The sequence below is a fragment of the Neolamprologus brichardi genome, chromosome 7, assembly GCF_056152115.1.
Source record: "Neolamprologus brichardi isolate AB-2024 chromosome 7, ASM5615211v1, whole genome shotgun sequence".
Lineage (NCBI taxonomy): Eukaryota > Metazoa > Chordata > Actinopteri > Cichliformes > Cichlidae > Neolamprologus > Neolamprologus brichardi.
The window spans coordinates 38,029,472-38,046,001 of record NC_142110.1 but is presented as its reverse complement, the minus strand read 5'-3'; the positions used below and the strand labels follow the sequence as shown (position 1 = coordinate 38,046,001).

Here is a 16,530-nt window from a genome sequence, read left to right as displayed (position 1 = left end):
GTTCTTATGTAGCACTTTTCTAGTCAATTCAAGCACTCAAATCGCTTTCTTACTACAAACCTCATGCACATAAGTGTTTTTTGCACATAAATGTACAAACACTTGCACTCCTGGTTCAGTAACTCTACCTTCTCTACCTTCTGAGCCACAGCTGCCCCATCCTATTGCTGATAATCTATGTTATTTAGCACTGTCTTGCTGAAATAAGCAGTACTTAACTGGAGGAAAAGAAAGATGTAATCTAGATGGAAGCATATGTCAATCCAAAGCTCTGTATAGCGTGTACACTGAGTCATTGTACACTGGATTAATGCATTAATGCATGTAAGTTCAACTAGATTGGTATTTTAAATGCACATACATTCATGGTGAAGTGTGATCATGAAAAATCCGTAGAAGCTGTTAAAATGTGAAGGAAACAGATTGATTTGTCCTAATGTTCTGTTTCTGGTACATTTTTAAAGCTAACGTGAAATATTTTATAGCATTTCACATGTAGTGCGCTGCGCCCATACAGTGGTACAGAAATAGACCACTCATATTCATATCTTTTGAGGCATGAAAAGAGGTATAACCTTGTATTTTTGGGGTCTGTTTATACTGCTGCCATGTTGTGGATTACAGACACTGTACGTGGGCTAAAGCCTCCAATTAAGAGACAGCCACAGTGTTACATCTGAAAGGCATAAGCAGCTACATATGGCCATGCACACTCTCTCTTTCTCTTTCTCTCTCACTCTCACACACACCCACACACACATAATATACACATAGTCTTTCCATGCTTGAGGCTTTGGGCTGTGATCTTTCCAAAGGTTTCCTCCTGTGGCCCGTGTGCCAGACAGTCTGGAGAGCTGTGGAGGGGCTGGCGTCGCCTCGCCTGCTGGATGAAAAAGCCAGTAACATTTGCTTTCCATGGCACAGCAACCAGCTTCCTCTCTTCTCCGTTCCACCGCTCCTGCCCTATCTCCCACCTCCCCTGCTTCTCCTCTTGAGGAGGATTACCGGCAGAAACTGGACGTTTGATCCTGCCTTGCTATCCACCATTGCTGTATCCGTCTGACAAGGCTCTTTGTTTCTTTTACTCTTCCAGACTTCTCTCTTTCTTGCTCTGACTGTGTTTTAAAAAAGATAAAAGTTAAGCCCTTTTGCTGTCTGCTTTTTGATGTCTCAGATTTAGCTCCGGTCTACCTCGAAGGACCCAGGACAGGTGGATCACAGATATGCAAAAAGTTAATTCAATTTTAACTGGAATGGAGCATCGAAGATCATAAAGACAGTTGTTGATAACTTATGACTGTTTCCTTTGATAATGTAGAACGAGCAGTGTAAATGGATAATTAACTGTCATGAAGTGACAGATTTTTTGCAAGCAGCAAAGCTCAGAAATATACAAAAACATAGCAGACGATGACTTGCATGCTTTTTAAGGGCTTTTTTGTCCGTGTTTTTCTTACCGCTGTGACAGTGTTGTTCATGATTAATTGTGAGGGACAGTGCCAACAAGCTTTCCTTTGTAATTTGCAGCAGAGATGTAAACAGGAAGTGTGCTCCCAATACATAATGTTGTTGACTCAACTACACAGGGTGATCAGGGCCAAAAAAGTTTGATGTCATTGTGATACATTGTGACAGAGGACAGGATTCACTGACCTTAAGCTGTCAAGCTAAAGTGTAAACAGAGTTGCTTCATTAAGGCCTGACGGTTGCGTGCATAAGTTGAGGAAAGCCACCCCCAAAAAAGAAATAACACCCCTTCAGTGTAGGCAGTAATTATAGGGATTGCAAGCAGCTCTCGAAATCCAAGCTAACTGTGATTAATTTGTATTGACGCAGGTCACGTTGCTTTTAATATTTGTCAAAATAAATAAACGCTGTTATTACAGAATATTTTATAAGATCAGGTGGACTATATCAAAGGAACTGTAGAAGTGAAAAATACAAGTTACAGTTACAGTAATATTTATAAATATTTATAAATATTTGTTTTTTTTTCTGTGACATTAAAGTAGCAAACCGGACATCATATAGATCAAAAATGTATATATTACATACATTTTTGATAGAAAACAACACTCAGTGTTTATCAGGAGCATCCTTTCTGTCTGAATGAAAAGGCTGTTAATATCCAGTCCTTATTCAGACGGTAATGGGCAATGCAGAGGCCAAAAAATACTTTGCAGTAAGAAGCAATGTGCCTTTCCTTCTGCTGAGTCTAAATAATAATCTATTTATCAAAGTTGGGCAATCATAAATAGGTGTGACTTTAAGCTGAGAGTAATTATTTCTTATTATCCTAATAAAGAAACTGGAAATTTCAAGGGAAAAAAGTATAATGGATGCTGAAGGTCTGGTATTTTATATAGAGCAACAGCTCGTATACCGATCAGAGTTGATGGTTCCATCCTCGGACCCTCTAGTGTTGGGTAAGATACTAAACCCTGAGTTACCCCTAATGCATCTGTGTGAGTGTGTGAGCATTAGGTTAATCGCACTTAGACAGAGAAAAAAAAATGGATGTGTGCATGGATAAATGAGGCTTGTGGTAAGAAAGCAATTTGAGTGCTTAAATAAAGTCGAAAAGCACTATGTGAGTACCATATTTTTCTATGGCTTTTTCATGAAAAATATAAATTTACATTGGATACTGACTGACTGATTAGATGCATGCATTATGTGAACGAGTTGTTTGCTGTTCAGGCAGCTTTTTGTTAAGCCTGTTGTTGTAATGGGAGTGCTTCTTATGTAGTGCAAGTTACTTTACCATAAAGTCTAGAGCAGCCAGGGATCCACCAAGCTTCCAATTAGTAGACGACGTGCTCTACCTCCTAGGTAATGGACACCTCATTGCAGTTTTAGGTCACCATTGTCCAGTATATCACTGACAGTATTCAAACTGTATCTTACAGCATCCACCCGTCCAATCACCTAATCTGTAAACTGGCTGATTGGTGCATTGTGTGTCACATCTAAGCTGTGTGATGACTGAATGATTGTTAATCCAAGCTGTATGATGATTGAAGCGGGCTGAGCTCGGTCCCACAGCCAGTTGGATAATTAACAGGCTGTTCTCCATGTTAATAGCATTAGTCACCTTGGAGATAATCACAGGCATCTAGAGCACAGAGCCGCAGCCCCTCAGTGTACCTGATAGCCTCCTTAAACAAAGAGCTGACAAATAGACAGCACTAGCTTGTTGACTTTTGGCATAATATATTTCTACAAGTAGCATTTCTGGCTTTCAATTTTTCTTAAAGCCAAGGTGGCAGCTGGTAAAGGACCTTTTTACTAATTGGAAGGTTGGTGGATCCCTGGCTGCCCCAGTCTGCAAAAGGAATAGTACAGGACTATCTAATCTTTGAGAAAACCTTGTTTGCCATTTGTGTTCTCAAATTCACCTACAGCCATGTGAAAAAAACAAACAAACTTAAATCCTGTGAAACACTAAGAACAATTCATGATTAAGTAGCTTGTACAGTAGAACCACCTTTAGTAGCAATAACTTGAGGTAATAGTTTTCTGTTGGATTTTGTCAGTCTCTCACATTGTTTGTTCTCCATCTCCTGCCACATGATTTCAATAGTGTTGAGGTCTGGAATTTGATTGGATTAGTGCAACAGTTTTTTTTTTTTCAGCCACCGTTGTAGATTGCTGGTGTACTTGGGTCATTGTTCTGTTGCATAAGACAGTCTTAGCTGTCAACACACGACCTCATATTATACTCTAATACTTTGGAATGAAGAGGAGGTCAGAGAGATCAGTGCCTTTAAGGTGCCCAGACCCTGTAGCTGCAAAAGCCCAAACCACCAGTGTGCTTAATGGTTGGTATAGGGTGTTTGTGCTGATATATCGAGTTTGGTTTTCTCTAAACGTGCCTCTGTACATTGCAGGCAAACAAGTTGTCTTTGTGTTTGTCTGTGCAAAGGACATTGTTCCAGAGGTCCTGTAGTTTGTTCAGATGTAACTTGGCAAACTAAGCCATTTAGCCATGTTCTTTTTAGAGAGAATAGGCTTTCTCCTGCCAAGCCATACTTTTTCAGTGTTTCTTAAAAAAAAAACATGCTAACTTAGGCCTATAGAGTCTGCGATGGTTTTTTTTTGTTGACATTTCTCTGCACACTCTGACCTAGCTTTCTTTGGTAGGATTGTGGCATAGTGTTAACTTATACCTGAATGCTCCAGACCAGAAAACTGCCAAATTTTTAGCTTTTGTATAGGTGGCCACGCTTGATGATGATCATAGAGAACACATGACTGCATAGAGTTCTGCAATTTATTTTTCCTTTTTTTCTTTTGTTATTCTGGGATTCGTTGCATGTGTGACTAACATTCTGTAATTTGGAAAAATATAGCGACATATCAAAGCTTATCAGTATGTTTCACACTCTCATCTGTTCGGATTGGTTGTCAGAAGCTCATATGGTGATTTTGGCTTCCAGTAAAATACGATTCATCTGTATCTGATTCTGTTTTTCAGTACAAGCATAATTTGTTTTGGGGCCACAGAAGTGTTTTTAATTAAGTTACTTATGATGAATCTGAAATGTTAAGAGAATGTTAAAGTCGTTGTATGTGTGCTATGTAAAAAAAAAAAGAAAAAGAAAAAAAATGTCTACACAGATTTCAATTCATAGTTATTTTTTCAGCCTTGTTTGAGTCAGCCTCAAAATGCAACTCTGCATCATATTATACAAGGCAGTGACTTAATGAGCCTAACGAATGTAGCCATGTTCGGTTAAGTTAGGATCATTTTGTCTAAACTATGCATGTAAAATGAGTATTTGTTTTGAGCCTTTGTTTTGTGTGGAGAGAGCTAATGGGTAATTTATCTTACTGTGAATCTAAATCACCGCAAGGAGTCTCACGTTGTGAGGAAAACTCACAGGGGAAAAAGAATAGATGCAGTTCTCCTCTCCATGGCCTCGTGTCATAAATTACCTGGCCATTGATCCATGGGTGTCTAAGATTCTCGGTGGACCTCCTCCACACATTCATCAAGCTTTAAGTCTGCAACTAATGCCTCAAACACACACTCCTCTCCGGAGGGTCAGCAACATGGCCTGTTGCTTAGATACAACACAGATTTGTATTTATATGAAGAGAAGATTGTACCTGGAGGGCTGCATTATGCACTAAGATGTTTGAACATCTTGGCCTGTGTTAGATTTTTGGTTTAGTATTGAGAAGACACTTTTCATACGCGTAAAACAGTTTGAACAACACCTGCAGAAAGGAGGAAGAAAGCCTCCTATCTGCCTGATTCTTTGAAACTTAAAACATAAGAAAATATAAGAAAACATATCTTGAATGCTGTTTGAATCACATTTGGGAGGTTAAGAAGAAAATCTGAAATAGGAAATTCAGGTAATGTAGAATTAAGTGGCAAATGCATTTGTTCCTTAACTCGTTTCCATTTTCTCTGTCAGCTCTGCGCCAATCACATGTGTTTTCATTTCCTCTGCAATATTCTTTGAGCAATTTTTGTGACAAATGCAATCAGTGGCAGAGTTGTCACTGCAAAGTGACAGTGCTGATGACTTCATAATCAAGTTGTGTTGATGCCAATCATTATATTCATGCAAAGTTTTTAACTCTGAAGGCACATACAAGTTGAGCTGGTTGCAAATACAGGTGAAACCAAAGAACGAGCCTCTCATTCCAACAATAAACTTCAGTTTTATTGCCCTGCATTTCAGTTGTCAACAGTGTTCATTGTTGCACGTTGCTGCTTTAAGGAGTTCTCTTCTTGCTGCCGACTCTGTTTGCAGTGGTCCATCTGGGATTTGAGAATATATGTACAAAAATTGTGGCAGTCCATTCAGGAGATGTTGCAGAGGAAGACCTGACCTGTAGTTCTGGGGGGAAAGTGAAGGAATCAGTAAAAACATTAATTTCATTCTCTATAAAATCACAATTCTTGAAATAGTTATATACATGCAACAGTCTAGATGAGAGTGGTTAACCATGTGACTACTGAACAGACCACTGTTATGAACATAGTGATACCAAATGACAGCAACATCAGGAAGAAGGAACACGAGAAACTTGAGAAGTACCAAGGACTCAGAGAAGAGCTCAAGAAGATGTGGAGGGTGAAGGTAGCAGTGGTCCGAGTGGTAATCGGAGCACTAGGTGCAGTAACTCCCAAGTTAGGCAAGTGGCTCCAGCAGATCCCAGGAACAACATCCTAGATCACTCTCCAGAAGAGTGCAGGACCCTCAAGCTCCCAGGCCTCTGGTACAGGACCTGAGCTTGAAGGATAGACCGCCCAAATGAGCGAGAGGGGAATTTTATCTTTTTATATATATAATTAACATAATGACGTTATAATCCATAAAGAATAGTATCCCATCTTGCACTGCTACTAGTAATTTTAACTCATTCATAAGTTGTAGCTAAGGTCCCATTTCCTTTCCCACACTATTATCCATGAGAGCATGTTCTTTGTTCCTAGCTTTGGTCATTTCCACATCAAAAGGTAAAAAGGAGGAAAGTGCAGTACCTGAAGACACACCATTCCTTCTTTTTTCAACATTACCTTTAACTCTCTCCCATTGAAAAAGGCTTTTCATTCCCATGAAGATGACTCTTTTGTTGTTGTTGTTATCTTCAGGTTCACTACTTTCATGTGGCAAGCATGTTACTGATGGCTTGTTACGCTTGTGCAACTAATGCATTCTTGCTCACGCTGTGTGCTTCTGATCTCATACCCAGTGTTAGTGCTTGTGTTTTTATGAGTAGCCAGTGTAAGGGTGAAGGTAGACTTGATTAAATTATGCTCTACAGCTGTGGTGACTTTCTTCCACTGGAGTCTATGATGCTCTAAGCTGAATTATCTTCCTTTGTAATGGAGATTAACCTCACTAAAAAAACGTACGTAGCCTATTTAACTTCCATATTTTAACATGGGCCACGTGAGCCTCACTAACGAAGCAGTTCTGCCTCGACTGCTAAGGGTTGTACAAGATTTAAAACTGTGGTCAATCCTTCCCTGCTTACAGGCTTTTAGGGGTAATAGGATAAGATTAACACATTTGCATACTATTGCCATGAATTATTCATGCAGTGTCCACTTCTCTAATTTGCAGGAGCAGGGCCTGTCTCCTCATTGACTTTAACATCTGGGTGACCTGGAAGTGAAGCAAAAGAGCCCCAGTGCCTATCAATCCACTCTTAGTGTCACCTGGCACGTGCCACCCTTGTATTAGCTTGGTACTTACTATAGCTCAGCCAGCCATGTGCACTAGGGTGTGGATTGGAAAAACTGTTGCAATTTGAGATAAAACTATGGTTTACTTAAACATATTGTCCAAGTATTCAGAATACATTCATTCAATTTTATTTTTAAATTTAACTTTCATTTTGCAACCGTTGCATGTCTGCAGCCCTGGAAACTCAGATGAATCATTGGCTCTTTTAATGTTCATCAAAGCAGACATTGATCACAAATAAGGAAGTCCCAAGAACACAGAGAGGAACTTTGCACTCGTGTTCATATTGATTTTGTTTGTTCCTTTTTTGCGCGTTTAAAAGAGAATAGATACAACATGATAGCCTGACAAGAATGAGAGCTTAACTCACTGGCGTTGACACTGGTAAGACCTCATGATAATTTGTGGGGCAAATGCTAAAGACTATTTGGTATTCATTTTCCACATAACAGCTAAGTAGTTTTTGATAAAGCCAGCTAGCAATGTAATATCTTTGCAATTTGCTAAACTGGTAATTATGCTGAAAATTATGGGATTAAAAAATGGCTCAACACAACAAGCTGGAGATCACCTCAAAGTGACTTTACAAAATTAGATGTAAAAGCTGTTAAAGGCTGCCAATTATATACCCAATATTAGCAGTCAATTAAAAATAATAGCATGCAAGTTTTCTAACTAAAGTGGAATATATCAGTTTTCTTTGTTACCTTTTATTTTAGGTAAATAACCAGCAATAATAAAGATACCACTGACACCGGGTGTTTCCTGGTTTTCAGTTTCTTTCTACTTGTAGTTGGAAATCATCATTTTCAATTGTAACAGCCTCTCAGGTTGAATTTCAAACTTTGAAAGTCAGAACACCCCAACTGCCAATCTTAGATGGCAGCTGTTAACATAAGCAGTAGTAAAACTGTTAAACTTTTACTCTGTCGTGCATTTGTGATTTGCCAAATAGGCTTTTGGTAGATCATTGACCAGAGTCTGCCTGTGAATGTGCTGCAGCGGTCTTTTAATGTGCAAAAAGAAAAAAGAGCATTGTTTTGTATTGCTAATGAGTGGCTCAAAATGTTTGGTATATACAGCATGTGCAAATGAATACAGCGCTGAGAATTATGAATTATGAGCATTATGTAACAGGCATGTGCTTATGCTGCTTATACTAGGCTGAAAGTATTAACTTTGTCTGACCCTTCTGGTTGTTTTTAGGTTATAGTCATAACCATCCATCATATATTATTAATATCTACTAAATCTAGTAATATATGTCAAATATTTCACATATATTAATTTATCATTTCACAGCACTAGCAATCTGGTAGAAATGTTTTGTGAATTTTTGAAGCTCTTTTTCAAAGGCTTTCCCCTCACCTTGTTCCTTTGTTGGCTGGTGATTTAGGCTGAATGGGGTTATTACACAGCTGGTGTAATGGAGATTTTATGTCTCGAGTTTAGCACTTGGATGAGGCATATTTGGAAAGACTGAGTGCTGATCACTACAAAGCATAGACCACTCATTACCAGAAAGCATTTGCCTCCCTTGCTTGCATCATTAACAAAATATTTGAGATCCATGATCACCTTTGCGTTTGGATGCATGCATGTGCCTCTTGGTAGGTGTGCAAATGCGTGTGTTTAGACAGCTTAGTCAGCCTTATGCTTTAGTCATCTGAGCTCCTTTTTGCTGCTCTCCCTCACCTGCTGATGGCTCTCTTTCTGCTGTTGTAAAGGTACAGAATGATTCACAGCCTCTAGTCACAACATGGGGCTCCCAGCTCCCAGACAGGCATCAGTCTCTTTCATTGACTGCAGTTCTGTGACTGACTGTCTGAGTATCTGATGATCTGATCTGACTCACCTCACTCTGCTGGTTATAAAGCCCTCTCCTCTCCTCTCACCATTTTCTTTGACTTGAATTGCTTTACGTGCTAATTATTACTCTTCTTCTGAAAGTGCATGTATTGGTAAAGTTATGTTTCCCCAAGGGTAACGGTTCTAAAATGTCCAATAGTGAAAAGTATACTTTAGTGAAAGGAAAGTATAATCACTACCTTGAGAAATAAGGTGAGCCAAATGCACAATACTGTGTTTGCAACTTTATCTGCAAGCTATACCTAGTGCTTGTTATCGTGTCTGGACTCACACAAAATTGTTTATCTAAACAACCTACTGCATTGCGTTGTTTTTGAACGCACCCTGGGCTTGTTAGATGTGCCTTGCTGCATACACTGCCAAGTTTATTAGAAACAGTTTTTTCTTTAACTTCTTCATACACTTTTTTTTATTTGTTTAAACTGTATTCTCTGCTTTGTTATATCATAATGGTTCTGTTAAAATACATTTAGATTTATATAACATACTATTATTGTTGTTTTGGTTTCACTGATGTCACTGCCTTTGCTTAATGGGAACTGTTGCCAGACACATCTGGTGCCAGAAACACAGTATCTTCTTTCTTTCTTTTCTTTTTTTAAATGTTTTGTTTGTAAATTTGCATCTAATTTGTGAAGCGATAGGGGCTAATTGATTCAGGAAACCAGTTCTGATCAGATCAATTTGGAAGCAGTTCTTCTAAATTCTCAGCCTTACATACAACCTCCTCTCTTTTTTGTTATCTCTTCCCCATGGGCTGTGATCTGCCCCACCTCATTCCCCCTTTTCCCAGACACCAAAGAGCTACAGGAGCAAAAAACAAGTCACACTTCCCTGTTACTCCTCCTCTCTCCTTCCATATTCATTTGCACACTTTTCTGCATCCCATTTCTCTAATTTGATGTTGTGCAGTTCCAGGAGGAAGTTCTAATTTGTATCTTCTTATATGAGCATGTAGTGGGTGTGTGCAGATAAGGACCACCCTCCCACAGGCATAATGCATTATTCTCTGTGTGATGTAGCGTGGTGATATGGTGGAAGGGCTTGTCAAGGATGTGATGGGTCTTTGTTACCTGACTTTTTCCTTTTTTTTCCTGCTCCTTTCCTTCCTCTTGCCTTCTATCTCGGCACTCCTCCCTGCCTTCCTGACAAGTGTGCCTCTTTAAAGAGCCGTTTGCTGTTTGACTGAGAAGTCAAAATCAGAACATTGCTCCAGTGGTGCACACACACCACCTTGTAAAAAGCCTCATCCCATCTCTCTCCCTCTCTTTTTCAAAAATCTTATTTAACTTTGCCATATCTGTTTTGCTTTTCACTTTCCGTTGTTCCTAGACTTTCACTTTCTATCTTCTAAACATGTGATTTAGTTGAAATACTTGCACTGATGCCTGAATCTGATTATTACTGAACTTGCTTCTAGATTGAACACCTTTAGAAGCACGATTTTCAAACTAAAGTGAAGTAAGAGGAGTACTGGGTTGACACCACGTTGCCTTCAGGTGGCAAAGACTCAAAGCAAACAATAAACACACTTGTGTGCTCAACAGAAATGCACACAAGCTCATTTGTTTGTTCACAGTTGCATATTTTTTCCTGGTATGTGGGGGAGGTATTTATGCAAAATACCACGTCTCTATTTCCATCTTTTTTTTTTCTCCATGTAAAAAGATTGTTTTGTAGGTTTGAAGGATTCTTAGACGTCAGGTGCACGCAGCAGAACAAGCACCATAACAGCCATTGTTTTATGTTTGTTTCCCACACGTGGGAGTTATCTTCTTTTTGTTTGTGAAGTTTTGGAGGTAGACTTCATAATCAGTGAATATGTCTTTAATGAGTCTATGCTGGAAAATAGTGACAGATGCTTATCATAGAGGCCCTAGAGCATAAAGGTAATGCTGTTTGGTATTGGCTCCATGTTATAGTGGTTAATACAGTTGCCTGAGACACCAAAGATTCCTGGTTCGAGACAGTTAAAGTGACTGCTTACCTTCAGGCTTCCCACACACAAGACACTTTCATTTTCTAAAGCATCTGCTTGTATTAGTTCTATTATTATTATATTTTGTTACATACTAGTCTGGTGGGAATAATGCCAACGTAAAGCCGCTTTTTCAACAAACTCAAGTCCCGAAGTTTTCTCCATGGTGTGAATGCCTGACCAGGGTTTCACTCTTATTTCACTTTTGTTTTCTGTCTAACTCACATTCTTTGCCTCCTTTAACACCGAGTCTTTTGTTTGCTCAGAAGAGTTTTCACAGTTTCTCCGATTGTTGCGCCATTCAATATTTTGACTACATGGGGAAGGCTATCAGTGGCTAACAAAAGCACTGTCCAGTCTTTCATCTGGTGGCAGACACACACACAAACAGAACTGCATGGCTAACGTGACACTTATATTCAACCAGTGTGATTGCTGATGTTATTATTATTCAACGACCAGTACCACCAGATTGTGCAGGCAACGTTAAAAATGATGGATTTACGATTGCTCTGAGTTCATGTAACTTTGAATTCTCCTTAAATTAATAAAATATACATAGTTGGTGAATTTTAATTAAAATTCTTATGTTTCTTTTTTATCAGTGTCTCAATGCGAGATGCATTTGCAACCCTCTAAATAAAATTTAGGATTTTCTGTGCTTTGCCTTGAATTTGTTCCAGACACTGCGGTAACACTTGATAGATTGTGCTGAGGGCTACATCAGCTTAAGGGGATGACCATACTCTGTTTCCTATCAAGTGCACCCACTCTTCCCACTCTAGGAGAAAAAGTATATGTATTCTATTTATTTACTTTTTTATCATTATTTTTAACTTAGATCATAGCAACTGTGCTTATTCCTACAGTGGTTTTCTTATCGCCAAATATACATTTGAATGTCAGACACATCTCCCGCCTGCTGATCCATATCTGTAGATTCTCTTTCTCTCGTTTGTAAACCACTCCAGCAAATGTTACCTTTTCTTATCTGAATTGGGAAAATAAGCTTTTTTTCTTCACCCCGTTCACAGCACGTGCGGATCTGTAGACAGGATAACCTTGGTTGCTGAACTGTAAATGTCACTGTGGCTCGCTCGCCAGTTGCATTTCTTTTCACAGGCCAGTGTGGCTCTCTTACGGGGGCACACCCGTGACACCAGGACTAAGCAGATGTGCACACATGAATGAGAATGAGTCAGCAGGGCTCTCACTGTTGACCAGGAGAGGCTGGCTGAAATATCATCAAATGCCAGAAATACTTGACAGATGAAAGATTATCAAAGAGATAATAGCAAAAAACACGATGTGCTCTGCAAAAACAAACAACCCCCCCCATCCCTTCAGGGTGAAAACCAAGGCTGAAGAAGGTGATGTATCCCATGACCAGGCGTAGCACCAGGACACACTATAGCTCATCAAGCTGCAGAAAGGCACAATGCACACCTCTCAGTGCCTGGAAAATGGATAATACTGCACCTGAAAACCCACTTATTGGGTTTTCAGGAGCTTATTGTTGCTGCCTTTGAAAGGATTTTAACATTAACTCGACATCAAGTGTGACTTGCAAGGCTTCTGGTTAATTTACTGGTTTTATCCAACAGCTATTACAAAGATGGAGTATGTTGTCAACGCTTTTACTAGAATCAAAGCAATCAAGTTTTTTGTTTCATACATACTCGCCCATTTACGTCTCCTTTTGTGTGTTCTTTCTGCTTCCATGGCCATCAGTTTATATCGCTTGCATGCAGAAAATTGAAAGCGCATATCTAAGCAGCATCTGGATTTGCATGCTAGGTAATTTGTTCTTCACACAGAAAGATGGTAGATGGGAGGCAGTTATGCTTATTAATATTTCAATACTGCGGTTATTGGTCTGCGCCTCAGCCCTCAAGGTTTATCTGTGTGATGGCGTATTTTGGGGACTGAGACCATCAATATTCGTGGCAGGAGGGTATTATGCAGTTTATTATGAGCATCCTTTGCCTGCTGTAGGTTCCCAACCATTGCCCCCAAATGGCTCTTCAGTCTCAAGATCACTAACTTGTGATCTTGAAACAGTGTTCAGCAATTTTTTTTTTTTTTTTACTGCCAGTGTAAAAACAGAGGGTGCCTGACTGTCATGCATTAATTTAGACTGGCATACTGGCCAGGGTAGTTTCATGTTACAGCATCAGTGGATCTTGCTTAAAGTGTGTAGTTTAGAGATGTTTTAGGCATATACTCTTTATATAACAGGTGGATGAATTTGGTTAGCAAAGGTGTATGAATCAACTGTATGGTCCATTGCCCATAGGTCACAGATAAAATACTAGAATTTCTCTTGCCAGTCTTCTTGACTGTAATGTTAGTAGCATTAATGCTATTAGAATATTATTGTGGTTAAACCCCCCACCAAAAACCACAAAGTTGGCAGTTTTGCAATTTAAAAAAAAGTGTTTAATTGGATCTTTTTTTTTTTTTTTTTAAAAAGGGGAAAATGGGAAAAAATTAAAAGGAAAGGAAAATCACCTTCCCAAGCACAGTTTTTATAGGCTGATAATGTGTTAGGGAATCTTGTTTGCTTGTGCTGTAAAGGCCATTGTGTTGAGATCAACTTTTAAATCCTACCTTTTTTTGTGGAGGGGGTGGTGTGTGTGTGTGTGTGTGTGTGTGTGTGTGTGTGTGTGTGTGTGTGTGCGTGTGTGTGTGGTCCTCCTTTTTATATAAAAAAATGAACAGATTAAGGAGCTGAATGCTGTTTCCTAGCAATTCAGAGACAACATCATTAACTGCATGGACTCGTAGGACTGTGTCTCTACCTGTATATACGCTGAACATTGGAATATTCACATTTCTGTAAAATTTGTAAGTTGTAGATGACATTTTAAAAGGAATTTGTGTAATTGTTGTTGGACACTCTTGTGACCTTTCAGTATGAGGTAAATGTCTGAAGCCATCAGGTCGAGTGTACCTCGGAGCAGGTCTTTGCTGCTGGGCTTGTCCAATGACACCTTGTCTCCTCTCTTTGCACTCCTTATTTCAGTCTGAGGAACAGCCCATCAAACTCAGGAGAAGCGATCATCAGTTTCACATTTGGTGCTGAAAACCGACACAAACACACTGGGAAGGGATAAACTGGGGCAGCCTGGCCATCATTAACCGGGGAATTATCTATTTCCAAGAATGCTGTGGCACTGAATAATAATATTAAACTGACAACATGTTTCCAAGGAAAACATACTTCTTGTTTAGTCATGTTGATAAACACCTAAATGAGTCCAAGATGTGTTTTTTTTTTTTTTTTTTTTTTGTGAGTGTGTGTGTGGGTGTGTGTTTTTTGTTTTTTTTTGCTTTCATATTGTTTTGTGAATTTATAATTAAATGATATTATTTATTTCCTTTTTTTCCTCTGGTTTTAGTTCCTGTGTTTGAAGAACATCCGGACTTTTCTGAAGGTGTGTCACGACAAGTTTGGGCTCCGTAACAGTGAACTCTTTGACCCTTTCGACCTCTTTGATGTCAGAGACTTTGGCAAGGTGAGTTAAACATTACAAAACATGGATGCATTTTCAGCTGTTTAGTCTCCAAAATGTCCTTTGACATTGCATAGGACAGAAACAGTACTGCCCACTTTAACTGCGCTGGCTACTTAGAGACATGGGCTACGTCCACACGTACCCGGGTATTTTTGAAAACACAGATTTTTCTATGCGTTTGCACCTTTCGTCCACACGTAAACGGCGTTTTCGGTCACTGAAAACGGAGATTTCTAAAAACGCCGGCCAGGGTGGATACTTTCGAAAACTCCGTTTTGTATTTACGTGTGGACGAGAAAAACGGAGAAAACGCAGAAAACTCAGCATCAAAGGTGTGCGCCTTTTTTGACGTCACACTGTGCGCCACATTATTGTTTCGGTGAAATGAATTTCTACAATACTATTACTGTTAATTGTTCTCTCTGCAGTGTTTAAATGCTTACATATACACACAGTTACTGTCCCTCCACACATACGACTCGGTTCTGCTTTTATGCCCCGGCTTTGTTTACTATTTCCCACCGAGGCTTCAAGACTTCTGATTGGCCAACATTTCTACACGGTTAGGAATATATCGCCACCTGTTTGCTTTGGCATGTTCCTAGTAGGGATGGGTATTGGTAAGATTTTCACGATTCCGATTCCATTTTCGATTCTGTTTAACGATTTGATTCTTTATCGATTCTCTTATCGATTCTTTTTAAAAAAGGAGAACACTAAGGTCGATTAGCTTAGAACTTTGTTTTATATCTTCTCTTTGAACAAGAGTAAGTAACATGGTCTTACAAACCCAACAGTGAGATCTTAAGAGATCCACAGCCTACGCTCTTCAATGGGGTGTCACTGGGTCCCCAGGAAAAAAAATTGTAAATGTAAAACAATAAAATAAATATTCTTCTGTAGCAATAACAAAGTATAACATAAATTATTCTGTAGCAATTACACAAGAATATCCAGTAATGTCCCTGCCTACAATTAAACACATTCACTTACTGAAAATCATCTGCTGTGGCAAATGGGTGCAAACCTTTGACCACAAACTTAGTCACTGCTCGGTGACATTCGTCTATCCTAGCCTGAAAGGAGACGCTAACGAGAACTGCCAGCATCTGAGCCAGACTCTGTCTCATCATGGTCACCTAAATGCACAGTAATGGCAGGTTTTGTAATAAGACAGATCGCACTAACATAATATGCACTGTTAGTTGATTATTTACCTGCCGCATTAACGGGAGAGGACGTGCAAACGTTACCGCTGCTGCTGGGCTGAGATTCACGAGTCCGGAGCGGGATTAAAAACACGACATTCATTTAAGGTCACCGCGTGTTTTGTGAGCAAATGCGTTTGCATATTCGTAGTGTTTCCTTCCTTAAATGAAATATCTACTTTTCAAGTATTGCAAGTTGTCCTGTTGTCATCCGTTCTCGTAAAGTATAACCAAACTTTTGAGCGTTTGAGCCGCTTAGGCGCCGTGTTTCCTGCCAGGTAAATGACGCTCCGCAACGTGGTGATGTCATTTGGGGCGACTGGAATCGATAAGGGAATCGTTTGCAAAACTGGCAAACAATTCCAAGGAATTGAAACAGTGGGAACCGGTTCTCAACAAGAACCGGTTTTCGATACCCATCCCTAGTTCCTAGCAGCGCTTTCCTTCATTTCTGCATTTACGTGTTTTAAAAAATACCCGTGTACGTGTGGACGTAGCCATGATGTTGCTTGTGTTTCTGATAATATCAATCAGGCTACAACACATTCGAGATGTGGCATTTTTCTGATTAGATCTTGTTCTACAGGCTGGAGTTTTATGAGTCTGGACGTTTTTCAGCTTTGAAATGTGGAATTTGCTGCGTTAATCACATGATACTCGTTTTCTTTCTGCTGTTACTACTGCTTGTTTGGAACTTATGAATACTCATTTTGCCCTCAATACAATGTGAAAAGCATGTGTAGAAG

The 16,530-nt window shown here is 39.4% G+C and overlaps 1 protein-coding gene across 11 annotated transcripts in view; it reads left to right on the top strand.

The window, feature by feature from the left end:
* vav2 (vav guanine nucleotide exchange factor 2) overlaps nucleotides 1-16,530 on the top strand; it is a 209,423-nt gene that overhangs the window by 45,279 nt on the left and 147,614 nt on the right. For all 11 annotated transcript variants that reach the window (XM_035909850.2, XM_035909849.2, XM_035909846.2 and 8 more), the window contains exon 2: nucleotides 14,460-14,576. In XM_035909850.2, the coding sequence (XP_035765743.1) occupies nucleotides 14,460-14,576 (117 nt within the window). The remainder of the gene's footprint in view (nucleotides 1-14,459; nucleotides 14,577-16,530) is intronic.